Source organism: Bombina bombina, chromosome 9, assembly GCF_027579735.1.
Source record: "Bombina bombina isolate aBomBom1 chromosome 9, aBomBom1.pri, whole genome shotgun sequence".
Classification (NCBI taxonomy): Eukaryota; Metazoa; Chordata; class Amphibia; order Anura; family Bombinatoridae; genus Bombina; species Bombina bombina.
Window position 1 is genome coordinate 194469484 of NC_069507.1, and position 20216 is coordinate 194489699.

Consider the following 20216-nt stretch of genomic DNA (forward strand, 5'->3'; position numbering starts at 1 on the left):
GTTGCAGTTCCTTCAACTTCTGATGTGCATGATATACCTGTAAATTTTAAAGAATTTGTTTATGATTCTATTCTGAAGGCTTTGTCTGCATTTCCACCTTCTAATAAACGTAAAAGGTCTTTTAAAACTTCTCATTTAGCTGATGAAATTTCAAATGACCAACAACATAATAATTTATCCTCTTCTGATGAGGATCTATCTGAGACAGAAGATCCTTCCTCAGACATTGACACTGACAAATCTACTTATTTATTTAAAATAGAGTATATGCGTTCTTTATTAAAAGAAGTGTTAATTACTTTGGATATTGAGGTAACCAGTCCTATTGACGTTCAGTCTAATAAACGTTTAAATGCTGTTTTTAAACCCCTGTGGTTTCTCCAGGGTTTTTTCCTATTCCTTAGGCTATTTCTGATTTGATTTCTAGGGAATGGAATAAGCCAGGTACTTCTTTTTTTCCTTCTTCAAGGTTTAAAAAATTGTATCCTTTACCAGCAAAATCTATAGAGTTTTGGGAAAAAATCCCCAAAGTTGATGGGGCTATTTCTACTTTTCCTAAACGTACCACTATTCCTATGGAAGATAGTACTTCCTTTAAGGATCCTTTAGATAGGAAGCTTGAATCTTATCTAAGGAAGGCCTATTTATATTCAGGTCATCATCTCAGACCTGCTATTTCTTTGGCTGATGTTGCGGCTGCATCAACTTTCTGGTTGGAGAATTTAGCGCAACAAGAATTGGATTCTGACATATCTAGCATTATTCGCTTACAGCAACATGCTAATCATTTTATTTGTGATGCCATTTTTGATATTCTCAAAATTGATGTTAGATCCATGTCTTTAGCTGTATTAGCTAGAAGAGCTTTGTGGCTTAAATCTTGGAATGCTGATATGACATCTAAATCTAGATTACTATCTCTTTCTTTCCAAGGTAATAATTTATTTGGTTCTCGGTTGGATTCTATTATTTCAACTGTTACTGGGGGAAAGGGAGTTTTTCTGCCTCAGGATAAAAAACCTAAAGGTAAATCTAAGGCTTCTAACCGTTTTCGTTCCTTTCGTCAGAATAAGGAACAAAAACTCAATCCTCCTCCCAAGGAATCTGCTTCCAATTGGAAGCCTTCCTCAAATTGGAATAAATCCAAGCCATTTAGGAAACCAAAGTCAGCCCCTAAATCCGCATGAAGGTGCGGCCCTCATTCCAGCTCAGCTGGTAGGGGGCAGATTAAGGTTTTTCCAGGATTTTTGGATAAAATCTGTCCAAAATCATTGGATTCAAAGCATTGTCTCTCAAGGGTATCGAATAGGATTCAGAGTAAGACCTCCTGTGAGAAGATTTTTTTCTCTCACGTATCCCTGTAAATCCAGTAAAAGCTCAGGCTGTTCTGAAGTGTGTTTCAGACCTGGAGTCTTCAGGGGTAATCATGCCAGTTCCTCCTCAGGAACAAGGTTTGGGGTTTTATTCAAACCTATTCATTGTACCAAAGAAAGAAAATTTATTCAGACCAGTTCTGGATCTGAAAATTTTGAATTGTTATATAAGAGTACCAACTTTCAAGATGGTGACTATAAGGACTATTCTGCCTTTTGTTCAGTGAGGACATTATATGTCCACAATAGACTTGCAGGATGCATACCTTCATATTACGATTCATCCAGAACACTATCAGTTTCTGAGATTCTCTTTTCTAGACAAGCATTACCAATTTGTTGCTCTTCCATTTGGCCTAGCAACAGCTCCAATAATCTTTTCAAAGGTTCTGGGTGCCCTACTATCTGTAATCAGAGAACAGGGTATTGCAGCGTTTCCTTATTTGAACGATATCTTGGTACTAGCTCAGTCTTTACGTACTGCAGAATCTCACACGAATCAACTAGTGTTGTTTCTTCGGAAACATGGTTGGAGGATCAATTTACCAAAAAGTTTCTTGATTCCTCAGACAAGGGTCACCTTTTTAGGTTTCCAGATAGATTCAGTGTCCATGACTCTGTCTCTAACAGATAAGAGACGTTTAAAATTGGTCGCAGCATGCCGGCACCTTCAGTCTCAGTCATTACCTTCAGTGGCTTTTTGCATGGAAGTTTTAGGTCTCATGACTGCAGCATCGGACGCGATCCCCTTTGCTCGTTTTCACATGAGACCTCTACAGCTTTGTATGCTGAATCAATGGTGCAGGGATTATACAAAGATATCACAATTAATATCCTTGAATCCCAATGTACGACACTCTCTGACATAATGGATAGATCACCATCGTTTGGTTCAAGGGGCTTCTTTTGTTCAGCCAACCTGGACTGTGATCTCAACAGATGCGAGTTTTTCAGGTTGGGGAGCTGTTTGGGGATCTCTGACAGCACAAGGGGTTTGGAAATCTCAAGAGGCAAGATTACCAATAAATATTTTAGAACTCTGTGCAATTCTCAGGGCTCTTCAGTTCTGGCCTCTGCTAAAGAGAGAACCGTTCGTTTGTTTTCAGACAGATAATATCACAACTGTGGCTTATGTCAATCATCAGGGTGGGACTCACAGTCCCCAAGCTATGAAAGAAGTATCTTGGATAATTGCTTGGGCGGAATCCAGCTCCTGTCTAATCTCTGCGGTGCATATCCCAGGTGTAGACAATTGGGAGGCGGATTATCTCAGCCACCAGACTTTACATCCAGGGGAGTGGTCTCTCCATCCAGATGTATTTTCTCAGATTGTTCAGATGTGGGGTTTTCCAGAGATAGATCTCATGGCCTCTCATCTAAACAAGAAACTTCCCAGATACCTGTCCAGGTCCAGGGATGTTCAGGCGGAAGCAGTGGATGCGCTGACACTTCCTTGGTGTTATCATCCTGCTTACATATTCCCGCCTCTAGTTCTCCTTCCAAGAGTGATCTCCAAAATCATCATGGAACAGTCTTTTGTGTTGCTGGTGGCTCCAGCATGGCCACACAGGTTTTGGTATGCGGATCTGGTTCGGATGTCCAGTTGCCAGCCTTGGCCACTTCCGTTACGTCCGGACCTACTATCTCAAGGTCCGTTTTTCCATCAGGATCTCAAATCATTAAATTTGAAGGTACTGAAATTGAACGCTTAGTTCTAAGCCATAGAGGTTTCTCTGACTCAGTGATTAATACTATGTTACAAGCTCGTAAATCTGTTTCTAGAAAGATTTATTATAGAGTTTGGAAGACTTACATTTCATGGTGTTCTTCTCATAAATTCTCCTGGCATTCTTTTAGAATTCCTAGAATTTTACAGTTTCTTCAGGATGGTTTGGATAAGGGTTTGTCTGCAAGTTCCTTGAAAGGACAAATCTCTGCTCTTTCTGTTTTATTTCACAGAAAGATTGCTATACTTCCTGATATACACTGTTTTGTACAGGCTTTAATTCGTATTAAGCCTGTCATTAAGTCAATTTCTCCTCCTTCGAGTCTTAATTTGGTTCTGAAGGCTTTACAGGCTCCTCCATTTGAACCTATGCATTCTTTAGACATTAAACTACTTTCTTGGAAAGTGTTGTTTCTTTTGGCCATCTCTTCTGCTAGAAGAGTTTCTGAGTTATCTGCTCTTTCTTGTGAGTCTCCTTTTCTGATTTTTCATCAGGATAAGGCAGTTTTGCGGACTTCTTTTCAATTTTTACCTAAGGTTGTGAATTCTAACAACATTAGTAGAGAAATGGTTGTCCCTTCCTTATGTCCTAATCCTAAGAATTCTTTGGAGAGATCCTTACATTCTTTGGATGTGGTAAGAGCTTTGAAATATTATGTGGAAGCTACTAAAGATTTCACAAAGACTTCCAGTTTATTTGTTTTATTTTCTGGTCCTAGGAAAGGTCAGAAGGCTTCTGCTATTTCCTTGGCTTCTTGGTTGAAACTTTTGATTCATCAAGCCTATTTGGAGTCGGGTCAGGCCCCACCTCAGAGAATTACAGCTCATTCTACTAGATTGGTCTCCACTTTGTGGGCTTTTAAGAATGAAGCTTCAGTTGATCAGATTTGCAAAGCGGCAACTTGGTCCTCTTTGCATACATTTACTAAATTCTAAATAAACCGTTTTTATGTATTTGCTTCTTCGGAAGCAGTTTTTGGTAGAAAAGTTCTTCAGGCAGCTGTTTCAGTTTGATTCTTCTGCTTTTGATTTAAGTTTTTTCTTTCAAAAATGAAAATAAACTTATTTTTTTTTGGGTTGTGGATTAATTTTTTCAGCGGAATATGGCTGTTTTTATTTTTATTCCCTCCTTCTCTAGTGACTCTTGAGTGGAAGATCCACATCTTGGGTATTAATATCCCATATGTCACTAGCTCATGGACTCTTGCCAATTACATGAAAGAAAACATAATTTATGTAAGAACTTACCTGATAAATTCATTTCTTTCATATTGGCAAGAGTCCATGAGGCCCACCCTTTTTATGGTGGTTATGATTTTTTTGTATAAAGCACAATTATTTCCAAATTTACTTTGTTGATGCTTTCTACTCCTTTCTTTATCACCCCACTGCTTGGCTATTCGTTAAACTGAATTGTGGGTGTGGTGACGGGTGTATTTATAGGCATTTTGAGGTTTGGAAAACTTTGCCCCTCCTGGTAGGATTGTATATCCCATATGTCACTAGCTCATGACTCTTGCCAATATGAAAGAAATTAATTTATCAGGTAAGTTCTTGCATAAATTATGTTTTTTACTTCAATTTTTTTTCCATGTAAAAAAAAAACAATGTATTTAGACAATGCTTTTTCATATGGATGACAGAAAAATTTTGAGCAAAGTGCCCCTTTAAAGGGACACTGTACCCAAAATATTTCTTTCGTGATTCAGATTGAGCATGAAATTTTAAGCAACTTTCTAATTTACTCCTATTATCAATTTTTCTTCGTTCTCTTGCTATCATTATTTGAAAAAGAAGGCATCTAAGCTTTTTTTTGTTTTCAGTACTCTGGACAGCACTTTTTTATTGGTGGATGAATTTATCCACCAATCAGCAAGGACAACCCAGGTTGTTCACCAAAAATGGGCCGGCATTTAAACTTACATTCTTGCATTTCAAATAAAGATACCAAGAGAATGAAGACAATTTGATAATAGGAGTAAATTAGAAAGTTGCTTAAAATTTCATGCTCAATCTGAATCATTAAGTATCTGTCTCTTGCATATGCACAATGACCTCCAAAGCACACACAAAAAAATACTGAGTTGATATTGAACAATAAAGCTCCACAAAGTGATTTGTGTTTAAGAACACCTTCCTGACTGCCTATAAGCAATTAAAGTGAATATTTTCTGTCCCATAGAGAGCATCTCTTGCCAGCTGTTGCCAAAGTGAATGTCTTATAAGATTTGTATTGTTATTGTAGCAAGGATAAAATTGCACGTTAAAAGTTCTTCCCCCCCCCCCCCCCCCAGTATTTTTACATTCAAATATAATGTGTGTCTTTGTATAAACTGTCTGGCTTGGTAGTTTTGAATTAGCTTTGTCTTTTTGAGGAACTTGCCTTTTTGTTACATTATTATATATCAAGTTATATCTCAAAATATACTCCCAATTAATTACTAAATTACTAAGGGCTTTATTTATTATGAGGCGAATGCCCCGATCGCTTGCAGGATCGCTCATTTGAGCCTGCAACTGATATTTATGAAGCAGCAGTTTAAAACGCTGCTTCCTTAATCCTCTCCACCATTTTATAGTTGGTGAATGAAAATGACCCTGGTGTGATTGACGAGCCTTGCTCTTAAAAGGACACTCCAGTCAAAATTAAACTTTATGATTCAGATAGAGCAGCTATTTTAAAAAACTTACCAATTTACCTCCATTAACAAAATGTGCACAGTCTTTTTATATTTACACTGTTTGAGTCACCAGCTCCTACTGAGCATGTGCAAGAATTCACAGTATATATGCATTTGTGATTGGCTGATGGCTGTCACATGATACAGGTGGAAATAGACATAATTTTTTATTTTGACCATGAAATTTTTTGTTCAGGGCCTAATGTGAATTTATTTTATGGCATTTCCAAAATAAATATTCACAGACACATAAACACAGAGTTATACACAAACACGGATATACACATATCTATCTATTGCTGCAATATATATATATAAAAAAAGAAAGAAACACAGATTTCTTGAAACAATACTTCTCCAATCACAATACTAAATGGTGAAAGCCAACACAACTAAAGGAAATAGCTATCTGAATAAAAGAAAGGTCCAGAGTTACCTCTAAACTGTAAGCTCCATGGGCAGTCACTTATTATACCCCATAAAATATAAGCTCTTTGGGCAAAATCTCCCATTATATACCTGTATAATAATTCTAAAATAACTGTAAGCTTCTTACAATTATAGCCACAAAAAGTGCTGCCTCCTCCCAATCTGCTGCCCTAGGTAAGTGCCTTGTTTGCCTAGGCCAAAATACGCTGCTGACTACAAGTCATAATGGAAATAAAGTTAATATTCTGCATACTATATAAAATAAATATTTGTCCATGCAAATGTCATAATTAAAGGACCCGTAAATACAATAGATTTGTATAAACAACAAATGCATAATAAAAAGACAATGCAATAGCACTTAGGGGTACATTATACGCTGTGGGCATTTATCATTGCACAGGCAGTTCTTGTGAGCTGCTTGTGCAATGCCGCCCCCTGCAGATTTGCTGCCAATCATGTAACAGCCATCAGCCAATCACAAATGCATATACGTATATTCTATGAATTCTTGCACAAGCTCAGTAGGAGCTGGTGACTCAAAAAGTGTAAATATTAAAAAACTGTACACATTTTGTTAATGGAAGTAAATTGCTAAGTTGTTTAAAATTGCTGCTCTACCTGAGTCATGAAAGTTTAGGTTTGACTAGACTATCCCTTTAAAATGGGGAGAGGTTTATGTGTTGAATATACATGTATCTATACAGTAATTAAATACAGCACACACAATGGCATATAAGATATATCTATCTTCATATTCATCATTACAATTTAGCACAGCTATAGGCTCTTAATTATATCGAGCATACTGTGAGTCTACAAGCCGTGACTTTGTCATCCAGTTCTTGACACACTTCGTACTTATTCATTTTGTAAGCGGTGGTGTGTGAAATATTTCATTGTAATATTATAGAGGCATTGACAAGGATAATATGATATATGTTTCAAGTAAAAACTAAAAAAATGTGTTTTTCTTTCCAGCTCCAGATGCTCAGAGGGAAACCGTGTTTGTGTGTGCGTTTTGCAACCAAGCATTAAGCAAGTAGGGATTGAATAATCTCTGCGGACACAACAGCGCAAAAATATCTCAGTCACGCTTTAAATCACCTATTGGTAATGGCACTTCGGCTGTGAGCGTGCTGTTTACACTAATAACCCAGCTTTGTGTTCATCTGTAACTGTCACTGTGTATTTAGAGATTGTTTCTAACTGTTTAAATGATGATGGAAAATACAGCTTTACCTAAAGGCTTTGTGAATATTTACAGAATATATGTGTATACTAGAATATATTTCAAAAGAGAACATTGCTTTTATATCCTAAATTCAAATAAGCAGTCACCTATGTAGGAAAATCTCAGTATCAGTGATGTGGTCACCTTCCTTTCACAGGTGACTTTAAAAGAGCACAGAAGCCCAGATTTTTCTGTCACGCATTTTAGCACCTTGGTTTGCAAAGGGGGGGATACCTTGCAAACCTATCCGGCAGCCAAGTGATTCAACGTTGGAATTTTTTTATTTTGTTCTGCATAGAACAGCTAAACAGTGACCTATTGAAATTGATCATGTGTTTTATCACTATGGTTTGTGTGCACAAAGATTACAGACTATTTTCTATTTTATTGTTTTTTTATATATAAAACAGCTACACTGTAATCTATTGCAAGTAACCAGGTGCTTTATCACTATGATTTGTACGCTCAGAGTTTCCATACTATTTTGTTTTTTTCCTTATTTTTAAGTATAGTCATAAAAGACACTATGAATTCCTAGGCAATAATTTCCTGTTTTCTAAAATACCATTTGTTACAGGATTGAAGAAATTCATTCCAATTGCCCTTTTAATGTAAAAGTTAGATCATTTATTTTTGATGCAAAAAAAAAACTTGTAATGTTTAAAATAAGTTCTTTTAAATGAATAAGCAAAACAGTTATGCTCATTTGCTCTTAGAAGGAGAAAAAAGATTCATAAGGAAGTGTTGATTTAGAGCAGAATCCTCAAACTTGGCCCTCCAGAGGTTTTGGAACTACATTTCCCATGATGCTCAGCCAGCATACCAAGTTTGAGGGTGTCTGATTTAGAGTAATACTTTTAAAAGGATATTGAACACCTCGTTCTTTTGCGTAAAACAAAAAAAATGTGCTTGTCCCACATTCCCTAGAAAACCTATGTTACAGAATTTACATTTTGACCTCTCTGTGCAACATAGGACAAGCGTGTTTTTATTTTTAATTTTTACAAAAAAGCAAGAGTTATGTAATGCCTCTTAAAAGATGCTGATTTAATCATACAGATATTGAAATAGTCTTTATTAGTAATATGTTTGTGTCTGCACAATTGAACAGGGAGAAACTGTGAAATGTAAAATGAAGTTTTCTAATTTTCTGATAGGCCAGATACCTTGCATCCTTTAACGAACACAGGTGGGAATGTAGTAAAATTGTCTGACAAAAAAGCAACTGTGAGATTGTTATCTACTTACTAACAGGTAGGCTTACGCTTATATATATTTACTTTTAAAGAATTCTAGCGTCATGTGCCGAACTAATAGCGTTATGTAACTACCCCAGAAATTACATTGTTTTAAATAAAGCACATATAAAATGATATCCTAAAAAATCCTACTAAAGGCGTAGTAGCTTTTACATGTGTGCATTAATTCATTTTTATATATAAGTTCATCTTAAAGTGCAGACACATGCGTGTTTAACATTTTGTTTTTCCAATTAAAGGGATTTAGCATCTAACATTGTTATTATAAGATTTTTATAAGCTGATTGATACTTTGATAATGGCACAGAACTTGTGTGTATGTGTGTTTTTGAGTGTGTGTGAGTATATATATATATATATATATATATACACACACAAGTACTGTTCCATTATCAAAGTTTCAATCAGCTTTGATAATGGCACAGAACTTGTGTGTGTGTGTATGTGTGTTTGTGTGTGCGTGTATATATATATATATATATATATATATACACACACACACACACATACAGTATATGGTTTACGTTCCAGATCACACTGAACTGTTAATTCTGAGGTATCTTCCTCTTGCTATATGGATTTAGACTAGGTTAGTAGTTTTTCTTTGTTGTTTTTTAATTAAAGAGTATGTAAGGAGAGACAGAGAAAATAAAAATATGATTTGAGTAGCTATCAGAGCTGTGCCCTTTGTTATAGACTTTGATGGGTTCCATATGGCTCTAATCTTTATAGAAACCTTTATAACTGCGTCTTCCCCTCATGTTGGGAATTACTCCAAAATAAGACATTGAAGTACTTAACTGTATGATGTTATATTTTGTCAATATTAAGGAATGACATATACTGTATATTTATTTATTTTGTTATTGTGGTATCTGTATATCAGTTGTCACGCTGCTTCCATCACAGAGTATAAAGGGTTAAGTGCAATGGTTGTCGATGACTTACGTAAAAGGATTTATATTGTCTTTTGCTTGTATTGATATAATTCTGTTTCTTTAAAAGGAATCTCCCATCAAAACACAACACTGAATATTAATATTTATTTTAGCCAGTGGCTTATGGTCAGCAGTAGTGTATTACCTACGGTAAATGCATTGTTTCCTAATATATTTTGGTTCATTTCTTTTTTTTATTTAAATGAGTTTCCTTTATTAAATTTCTTAAATTACAAGCTAGATGCCCATCACTAGGCTGTTAATTATCATTATGTTAGTACTGGCTGGTACATAAAAAATGCCAATATATTTAGTCACATAATGTATCTCAAAATATTATGGTCACAGCTTATACTTATTTCCAAAAGTGTAACAGTATAAAAGAGCGAATTACAGTAATTTGTGGTAACCATATGCTGAGAATGAATGATTGCTTGAGTAAAATAAGAGAGAATAATAGCTATAGATTTCGATTCTTTTATTGCTCTCAGTATTATTAAAGGGATATGAAACACAATTTGTTCACGATTCAGATAGAGTATTCGATTTTAAACAACTTTGTTATTTGCTTCTATTATCTAATTGGTTTTGTTCTCTTGATATCCTTTGTTGAAAATCATACCTGGTTAGGCTCAAAGCTGCTGATTGGTGGCAGCACATATATGCCTCATGTTATTGGCTCACCCTTTTGTATTGCTGCTTCTTCAACAAAGGATAACAAGGGAACAAAACAAATTAGATAATAGACGTAAATTGGAAAGTTGTTTAAATTGTATTCTCTATTCTATCTGAATAGGTAAAGAAAAAAATGGGGTTTCATGTCCCTTTAAATTTGTTTTTAAAACGCGTTGCATGAAGTTATGTAATTTTGTTTTCATAGTGATCAGTTGCCTTTCAAGAAGGACCAGAATGCACTTTAATTAAATTTGGTGATAACCTCTAGATATTAATTTTGAAACAAAGCTGCGCTCCACAAAACAGTAGTTTGTTATTTAATCTGTGACTCCTCTTGATCAAGGTATCCTCAAAAATAACAAATAAAATAAAAAAGCTAAATATTTGTTTAAAATGAATGTCACTCACCAATTAGCCCACTAGTGCAGTGTCAGCCACAACCCACGGGCGTGAGCACAATGTTATCTATATGGCTCACATGAATAACCAGTCTCTTGTTGTGAAAAGCTAATTAAAAAAAGCATGTGATAAGGTTTATATCAATATAACCATTTTGGTTGTGCAAAACTGGGGAATGGGTAGTAAAGGCGTTATCTATCTTTTTAAACAATAAAAAATTTGGTGTTGACTGTCCCTTTAAACATAGCAATTTTATTATAATTTTGTAATATGTAAATTATTGAGAAGCAGATGATCTCCAGCTGTTGGTGTTTCCTTTATCATTGTTTTTTTTTGATGGGATATTCCATTTAACCTCAATTTGTGTTCAATGTGTTTACTTTTCTTAGTCTAGGGTAGGTAATGTCATGACCATGAGATACAAACTTTGACCTTAAACTGTGTCTGTTAACCTTTTAATGCCATAGTATTCCGTCACAACGGCACTGGGCTTTAAAGCCGTTATGACGGAATACAACGTCATCGCAAACGGCTGTCCTGAAGCCTACTAGACTTGCAGAATTTGATCGCGGTCTGGAGGGTGTTCCTAGCGTCTTAGGGCAGTGCTTGACAAATCTGTTTAAAAATTAGGAGCCAGTAAGAATATTTAGGAGCCAGACAGTGGGATTTGTATATAGATATATGGAGAATAACCAAAAAAGTTAGGAGCCAGGGTTAAAATTCTAGGAGCCAGTGGCTCCCAGGCTCCTGGGTTTGTCGAGCCCTGTCTTAGGGACGCCCCCCAGACCCGATCCCATAATTGAAATCTCGCAATCTTTTGCACGATCGCATGATTTCAATTTGTCTACATCGGAACGCTGTTCCGATGTAGACTTTTTAACCCGGTCATGAAAGGGTTAAAAAAGATATTGACTATGTATTTGTTATTCTAGATTGATGAGTGGTAGTGAGCCTGTGGCACACATTTGCTAGTACTGTACCTCTGGTCTGCCACTATACTATCTAGTTACATCACCTACAATCATAATACTTAATAATTCTTTTTTTATTATGAATCCATGACTTGTTGATATATATTGTGGATTTAAAAGAAAAGAATACTTTACTGATTTTAGGTGCCCCATTATATTTAGAAAAATGTACCATGGACACTCAAGGCTTTTAAAAGATTATAGCAATTTGAGCACACACAAAAAGGTTTCCCACCCCTGTTCTAATATGTTATCTGTAAAACACAACACAGGATTTTTATGGCTACTTGAAAAGCAAATATTAATCTACAATCATTCCAAGATGTTTAAAATACTAATACAAAGAAGTTATATTCCACTAAATAGGAACAGAGGCACAGATTCACTAAAATGTAACAGGATGAGCAACTTGGAATAATGTGGTCTCTCAAATGAGTATTCACTAAATTGGGGCTCGACAAACAAAGGAGCCCAGAGTTTTACCCCACTCGCTCCTAACTTTTGAGCTATTCTACTATATATATATATATATATATATATATATACACACACATACCTAAATATATCATTGTATTGCAGAAGATACTGTATAAAATCCTATATCTTCCATTCTTTTCTTTTTTAAAAAGGGACAAGAAAATTTGAAATAAAGTTTTCCTAAATAGCGTGTGCTTGATATTTACTAAAATGTGTATACCCTTATGTCAAAAAGTCTTTCTTTTGGCTAGGTAAAGGTTTTATAAATATGTTTGTAGATGCCAGCCTATTAAACAGATATACCGTGCATGTGCGAAAGCTGATGATGTAATTTAAACTCACAGCACATGTGCAACAGCCAACACATGCTGTGCTATGCTAGCGGAAATTGTTATCATTGCTAAAACTCTCTCTCTCTCTCTCTCTCTCTATATATATATATATATATATATCTTTTTCTCTGTCTCTCTCTTTTTCTATCTCACTTTTTCTCTTTCTCTCTTTCTCTCTCTCTTTCTCTCTCTCTCTCTCTCTCTCTCTCTCTCTTATATATATATATACTGTTTAATATCCCTTAAATTGATAGAGATAGTTTCCCAGATTACAGAACTGGATTTACATTGTCCCTCTCAAAACTGCTATGCATTTCATACTTTAATTACTGGAGAAAAAATATTAGCAACGCCATTATTTTAATTATAAAATATAGTGCAACATAATAATCTTATGCTGATGGCAAACTTCTTGCAAAATTTAAAACAACATTAAACATTTAATTGCTTGCACCACACTACCTAAAGAAGCCAAAAAGTAAATTCTGGGACTCGCAAATGCTGCAAATCAAATAGCAGGTTACAAATTTTACTTTTTTTTTTCTTCTTTTTTTTTCTCTCTACGATCGTGGGACAAAACACAATTTGTACACATAAGGATTTCAATGACCCTTTAAGCAAAATTGTTTTAGGGAAAACTACAATGCAGATCATAATAAACATATACAAAGACCATCATTTTAGTGGAGATCAGCCTTGAAAAATATTATATATTATAATGATAATATGTATACATACACAATAAGACACAGATGCACTCGCACACATACACTTTTGTACATTCACAAATATTTGTAAATATATACTTTAATTATAGGAAAATATTCCAATATATTGTCTTTGTTTTAACAATTGTAACAAACTTCATAGAAAGTTATGAGTGCTAAGAATGTATTTATTATATTTATTCTGATTAAACCAGGAAAAGAAACTAACTGTACTTGCTTACGTATTCATATTTTATTAGTGTTCAACAATACTGTTTTATTACTGTTTAACATTTTTTTACCATGATTTAGTTTTTTTCAATGTGGGCATTATTTAAAAAAATAGAGCTGAAAATGTCATCTTTTTTTTTTCTGCTATACTGATTAAAATTTAGATACTGATTACAATGTATATGCAGATAAGTTCTGGTAATTTTGTAATTTTTTAAATTAAATGTTAGACATTTGCCTGGAAATTAATTTTTTTATATTTTGTGCTGTTGACGTACAGTTATTGGTGTGTTTAGTTGATGTATTTTGTAGTTACCACATACATATCTTAAAGGAACATAAAACATGTTGGGTTAGAGACAAAATATAATATGTACTTTGATTACTTTACCTGCAAATTTATACTGCAGTGCCTCGCCATTAACCCTTTATTTTAAGTTTCTTAATTGTACAGCTCTAACTCCCCCCACACAATTCCTTCTGTGGCTGTATCTATATCCACCTTTGTTTTGGTAGATTGCAAGACTTTAAAGGGATAGGGAAGTCAAAATTAAACTTGCAGGATTCAGATTATGTCATTTTGAGTCACTTTTAAACTCATTTCTATTTTCAAATGTGCGTCGTTCTCTTAGTATCCCTTGTTAAAAAATGAATACGCACATATCCTACACTAGTGGTAGCTGCTGCTAATTGGTGGCTGCACACATTTGTCTCTTGTAATTGGCTAACTAGATGTTTTCAGCTTCCTGTCAGTAGTACAATGCTGTCCCTTCAGCAATGGTTAACAAGAGAATGAAGCAAATTTGATAATAGAATTAAATTGGAAAGTTGTTTAAAATCGTATGTTCTATCTGAATCATAAAAGAAAATTTTGGGGTTTACTATCCCTTTAATACTCAGTATCTGCTGGAGCATGTCTAGAAGCAAATAAGCTGATGTGAACTCAGTTGAAATACAATGCCTATGTTTCTGATGCTAAACATTGATAAGGGGGGTGGATCAGTCTAATCCAGACAATGTGGCTATGTAACTAATTTTGCTTATTTTTGGAAAATATTTTAAAATACTTGCCAGCAATTTTTAAACATTTTTGTATGCATGCTATTTTTATTTAATTCGCCCTTTTAGGATATGCACAGATCTCAACATGTTTTATGGCACTTTCATTTCTATATTTTGTTTTTTTGTTGGACGCATAACATAATTACATTTGTAGATTCTATACCAGTTGCAAAGTGTATTGATTACTATTTACAAAAGTCCTTCCTATGTTTTTTTATTTAGAAGTTTAATAAAAGTAAATATTGAAAAGTTTATTTAATTGAATTAGCTTTTCAATTGAATATAATCTACTCTTTATTTGGAAAATATATTGGAGAAATATAAATTATGATATTGTAAATAACTAATGTTTAATTAAGGGTATTTGAGAAGAATATTGGTAATGTCTGTATATTTGTTATTTCTATACTGAATAGCTTTATGTGGGAAATTAATAAAATGTAAAACTTGCAATCAAATTTGTGTTTGTTTTTTTGTTTTGTTTTTTTGTCTCTTGGATATCAAAATATATCTATGGCATTGCAACAAAAAATTGAGAGAATCCTAACTTAGCATTCAATAGCATTGTCTACATTTAAAGGGAAACAAATATCAAAGTAAATACAAAAATAAAGATTGTGTAAAAATCAACAAATAACTTTCTTGTTTTGTTTTTTTGTGTGCAAAATTAGCTATTAGAAATTCCCTGTTTAGCTCTGCCTCAGTATTTTAAGAGCAGAGGATTTTCAAACCTACGTTTTTATTCTGTCAGTTCTGGGCATGAGCAAATCTGACTCCCTGTTATGCAGTCTATTCACTAGTCTAGAAGTTTTATGACATCATGCTAAGATAAAACTTCCTGCAAAGGCCTCCTCCTCCATTTAGGGCTGTGATCGGAAGCACACGTGTAGTGTAAAATAATAAATAAAATTTTAAATCCATTTAAATCGATGAATAATACATATTGCAATGATTTCTATTAAATCTTAGCAACTTCTTAGTGCTTTTTATTACAACAATGAAACATACTGTCTAATTTCCCTTTTAACTTTGAGTAAATGGTCTATGCCAGGAATGGCAAACTTGTGGAACGCAAAAAAAGATATATTTGCACTCGACACCTGTGCCCAGGCACTACCATAAAACTGGCTAGACAGCTGCTGGCCGCAGACCAATCATTCTTCTGCAACTGGTGGGTGTTCCACGTTGATATCCAACTAGTCTGTGCATGGGAAACTACATCTTCCTCCATCTTGCCGCCTATGTGGATCCCTGTTCATGTGCATGCTGTTATATTTAAGGGACGGTGTGGACTGGGAGCACAGACAGAAAAGTTTGAAAGCAGAACACCACCTTAGGTTAGTAAGCACTGACAACAATACAAAATTGGCATTTTATGAGCACTGTATATCTGCAATCTGAATTGCAGAACATCTGCATATATAATTCATTTTTATATGAGCAGTTAAGCCCTTTATAGCAAAATGTATGTGTATAATGGCTGCTAATATATACTGTGCATATATAAAATAATTATAGTGTATGCAGATTTCTTGCAATGCAGGAGTTAACTAATGCATTCTGTTTTAGAAAAATAAATAAATAAACCCATTTACTATGTATGCAGGACATTTGGTGACATATGTACAGTATACAGTAGGGTCCAAAAGTCTTAAGTTCACTTCCATAATATGCGTTTATATCAGCATTTCTTAAAAACAATAATTCTGTTTGACCAAATATGTAGTGTTTCTCAAACAAAAGTGCATAATTTCCAAATAATAAAATAAAAAAAAAAAAAACATGTTTATTAGTAGATATTTATCAGTATTTGTTATGACCTGACCATCATGTGTCTCAATGGTTGATATCGGCCTTTGATTCTGGAAGCTCAGCACAATTTTACAATCCACATTTTTCAGCATTCTTTTAGAGCATCCCAAAGAGTGTCTAGGGAAGGCACAGTGTGTTCATCTGTTCCCTTTTTTTAAATGTTCCCGAAGGTGATTATAGGGGTAGATGTCCAGTGATTGTGGAGATAAAGCCATGCAGAATTTGGCACTCGTTGCTCTTCCTTAGGATTCAGAAATGCTTGCCATGACTTGGATGTGTTATCCTGTTGAAAAATGCATACTCTTCCATCCAACTTTAAAGGGACAGTATATATACACCAATTGTCATATAACTGCATGTAATAGACACTACTATAAAGAAGAATATGAACAGATACTGATATAAAAATCCAGTATAAAACATTTTAAAAACTTAATAAGAAACTCTCAGATTAGCACTTTTGATGAGGATAGGCTGGGGCACCCACTGAAAGGGGCTGAGAAGGCTGAAAGAGCAGAGCCTCCCCTGCATATGAAAAGGCCCATTACAGAAACAGGAGCAAGCAGGAATCTGTAGACTTGGGTCTACATCTGATACTTTGGGGCTTGGTTATGAGTCTGAAAATCAGCACAATGTTATTAAAAAAAAAACCACACAAACACTCCCAGATGGGCTATATAAATGGATCATCTACAAAACATTTATGCAAATAAAAATCTAGTGTAAAGTGTGCCTTTAATGATTGAAAGCATGTTGGGATATATATATATACAGTATATATATATATATATATATATATATATATATATATATATATATATATATATATATATATATATCTTATTCCCTTAAATTGTGGCCAATTAGGTTAGCCGTCAATTAGTCTGTCCACAGCTCTACACAATCAATGTTTAGTTTGTAGCTGGTTTAGGCAGTTTGCAGAATTTTAAAAAATATTTCGAATTTTCATTTTGATTTCTTTCTAGAGAGTGTGGGATATGCACAGTATTAACACAAAAACGAGGATGATTTACCATAATGTAAGAAATCAAACAAGAAACACTGAAACCAATAAAATTATGTATCTAAGCTGAACCTAGAAGAAAACAGGCTGGAGAGCAATGCAATTTTGCACATTTTATAGTAGCTACTTTAAATCTAAGTGTATTATTGTATAAATAAAATGTAATGTTTAATGATTAACAGGTTAGTGGATTCATACAGCCCTGCTGAATAATGTAAAGACACCTCACTATGTGGGTATATATGTAAACAAATATGTAAACAAAACCTAAATGACATTGTGGGGGATATTTAGCAAAGCATTAACTATGTTGCATTCACGGATGTATTGTCAATACGCTCGCCAAACATCGCGGGCCGTGGATCTGAATATGATCTCCTTATTTATAAAAAAAGCCATCAAAAACATGCGCATCAAGTACGGTGCAAAGAGCATCGGACTGGTGTTAACTAACAGTCATTGATGTCACGGCTATTGAGGTTTTTCCCATCTTTATTTATACCATTTCATTACTGTCCACGAACAAGCACATTTCTCTTTAGCACATTATTGTATATAGTGTAAATGTATTCTTTTTCTGAGCAGTACTAATTGCAAATATATCAAGTAGTGACATACTTGGTGCAAAGTGGAGAGTAAATTATTAGAATTCTTTTTAATATTGGACATACATATTTTAGTATGTATATACAAACACACACATATTATATATATATATATATATATATATATATGTAGAGGTTAAAGAACAGAGGCACTCGCCGTGAGCAAAAAAAGCGTGTTTTAATCAAACATTAGAGTGAATGTTTTCGGGCTGTGATGCCCGTCCTCAGACTCCTGAACAAATAAAACAGTGTGTTACGTGCTTACCAGTCAGTGGCTAAATAGCCTAAGAGCTGCCCTGGACACCACCGGCCCCATCGCTGCCGCACCGGAGAAACCGGAAATGACGCTGAAGCATCATAAGTCATCACGTGAACGTCAGTAGCGCCCTGGACCGCCCCTGAGTGGCAAGGAAAAAATGCTATTACAAGTGATACAAAATATAGTGCATTCATACAGTACAATATAACAATTGTAATATCAGAGTGTATAGGGAATAAATATGTGTACAACACCTATTAGTACTATGTATATGTTAAAAAGACTACAGGGGGGTTATAATATCAACTAAACTAGATATCTACAAGTATCAATGTGTTTGTAATGGGCTGAGAAGAGAGCTATATTATCAATGAAAGTATGTATAAATATACATGTAGGAAACACATATAATCCCAGAATATGATTAAATAATAGGGTCTATAGGGAAATGCCTATGCCATGGGAGGTATTACGCTTGGAGAACCTGATTATAGCATTACTTATACATAGTTGATTATGAGGGCCATGGTGAATCCCTATATCTAATAGCTAAATAACTAAAACTACATAATTAGCCATGTATTATAATTATAGAACAGATGCATCATAAATAGCTGCACCAGTCCAAGTTGGTATTTAAGCCATGTGGAGAAAGAGTACCCAATTCATAAGACCACCTGGCTTCAAGTTGTAACAATCTACGTCCCCTATCACCTCCTCTAGGGGAGGGTGGTACATGATCAATTAAGGTATACTTCAGGTCTTTAACTGTGTGCCCTGCTTGTGCAAAATGTTGGGCCACCGGCTGTTCTGATGTACCTTTATCTATGGCTGTGCGTATGGATGACCCATGATTAGCCATTCTCGTGCGTAGGACGACTTCCGTCTTTCCTACGTAAAATATTCCACAGACACAATGTAGAAGATAAACTACATATGTGGTAAGCGTAATACCTCCCATGGCATAGGCATTTCCCTATAGACCCTATTATTTAATCATATTCTGGGATTATATGTGTTTCCTACATGTATATTTATACATACTTTCATTGATAATATAGCTCTCTTCTCAGCCCATTACATACACATTGATACTTCTAGATATCTAGTTTATTTGATATTATAACCCCCCTGTAGTCTTTTTAACATATACATAGTACTAATAGGTTTTGTACACATATTTATTCCCTATACACTCTGATATTACAATTGTTATATTGTACTGTATGAATGCACTATATTTTGTATCACTTGTAATAGCATTCAGCCACTCAGGGGCAGTCCAGGGCGCTACTGACGTTCACGTGATGATGTATGACGCTTCAACGTCATTTCCGGTTTCTCCGGTGCAGTAGCAATGGGGCCGGTGGCGTCCAGGGCAGCTCTTAGGCTATTTAGCCACTGACTGGTAAGCACATAACACACCGTTTTATTTGTTCAGGAGTCTGAGGACGGGCATCACAGCCCAAAAACGTTCACTCTAATGTTTGATTAAAACACGCTTTTTTTGCTCACTGCGAGTGCCTCTGTTCTTTAACCTCTACAGAAATCTTTTGGAAACATATTTGCATGTCCCTAAGTTCCTTTTTTTGTTCTAAACAATGTTGTCATATCTCTGTGTTTATTTATACCACTATATGTATATATTGTAAATGTATTATTATTCTGAGCAGAAATAATTGCAAATATAACATGTAATCAGAGTATCATATGTATTTATTTGCAATCAATGGATATTTTAAAGGGATAGGAAAGTAAAATTTTAAGTTGCACTAGTGGGAGCTAGCTGCTAATTGGTGCCTGCACACATTTGTCTCTTGTAATTGGCTAAAAAGAAGTGTTCAGCTAGCTGCCAGTAGTGCAATGTTGTTCCTTCAGCAATGGATAACATGAGAATGAAGCAAATTTGATAATAGAAGTAAATTGGAAAATTATTTAAAATTGTATGTTCTATCCAAATCATGAAAGAATATTTTGGGGTTTCCTGCCCCTTTAAGAACTGGGCCAGGTTTCTCTCTGCAC

At 34.7% G+C, this 20216-nt stretch overlaps 1 protein-coding gene across 4 annotated transcripts in view; it reads left to right on the top strand.

The window, feature by feature from the left end:
- The window catches only part of ZFYVE27 (zinc finger FYVE-type containing 27), a 346652-nt gene extending 331700 nt beyond the window's left edge, over positions 1–14952 (top strand). For all 4 annotated transcript variants that reach the window (XM_053692545.1, XM_053692546.1, XM_053692547.1 and 1 more), the window contains one exon: positions 7191–14952. In XM_053692545.1, the coding sequence (XP_053548520.1) occupies positions 7191–7255 (65 nt within the window). In that variant the 3' untranslated portion in view covers positions 7256–14952. The remainder of the gene's footprint in view (positions 1–7190) is intronic.
- The last annotated feature ends 5264 nt before the right edge of the window (positions 14953–20216 follow it).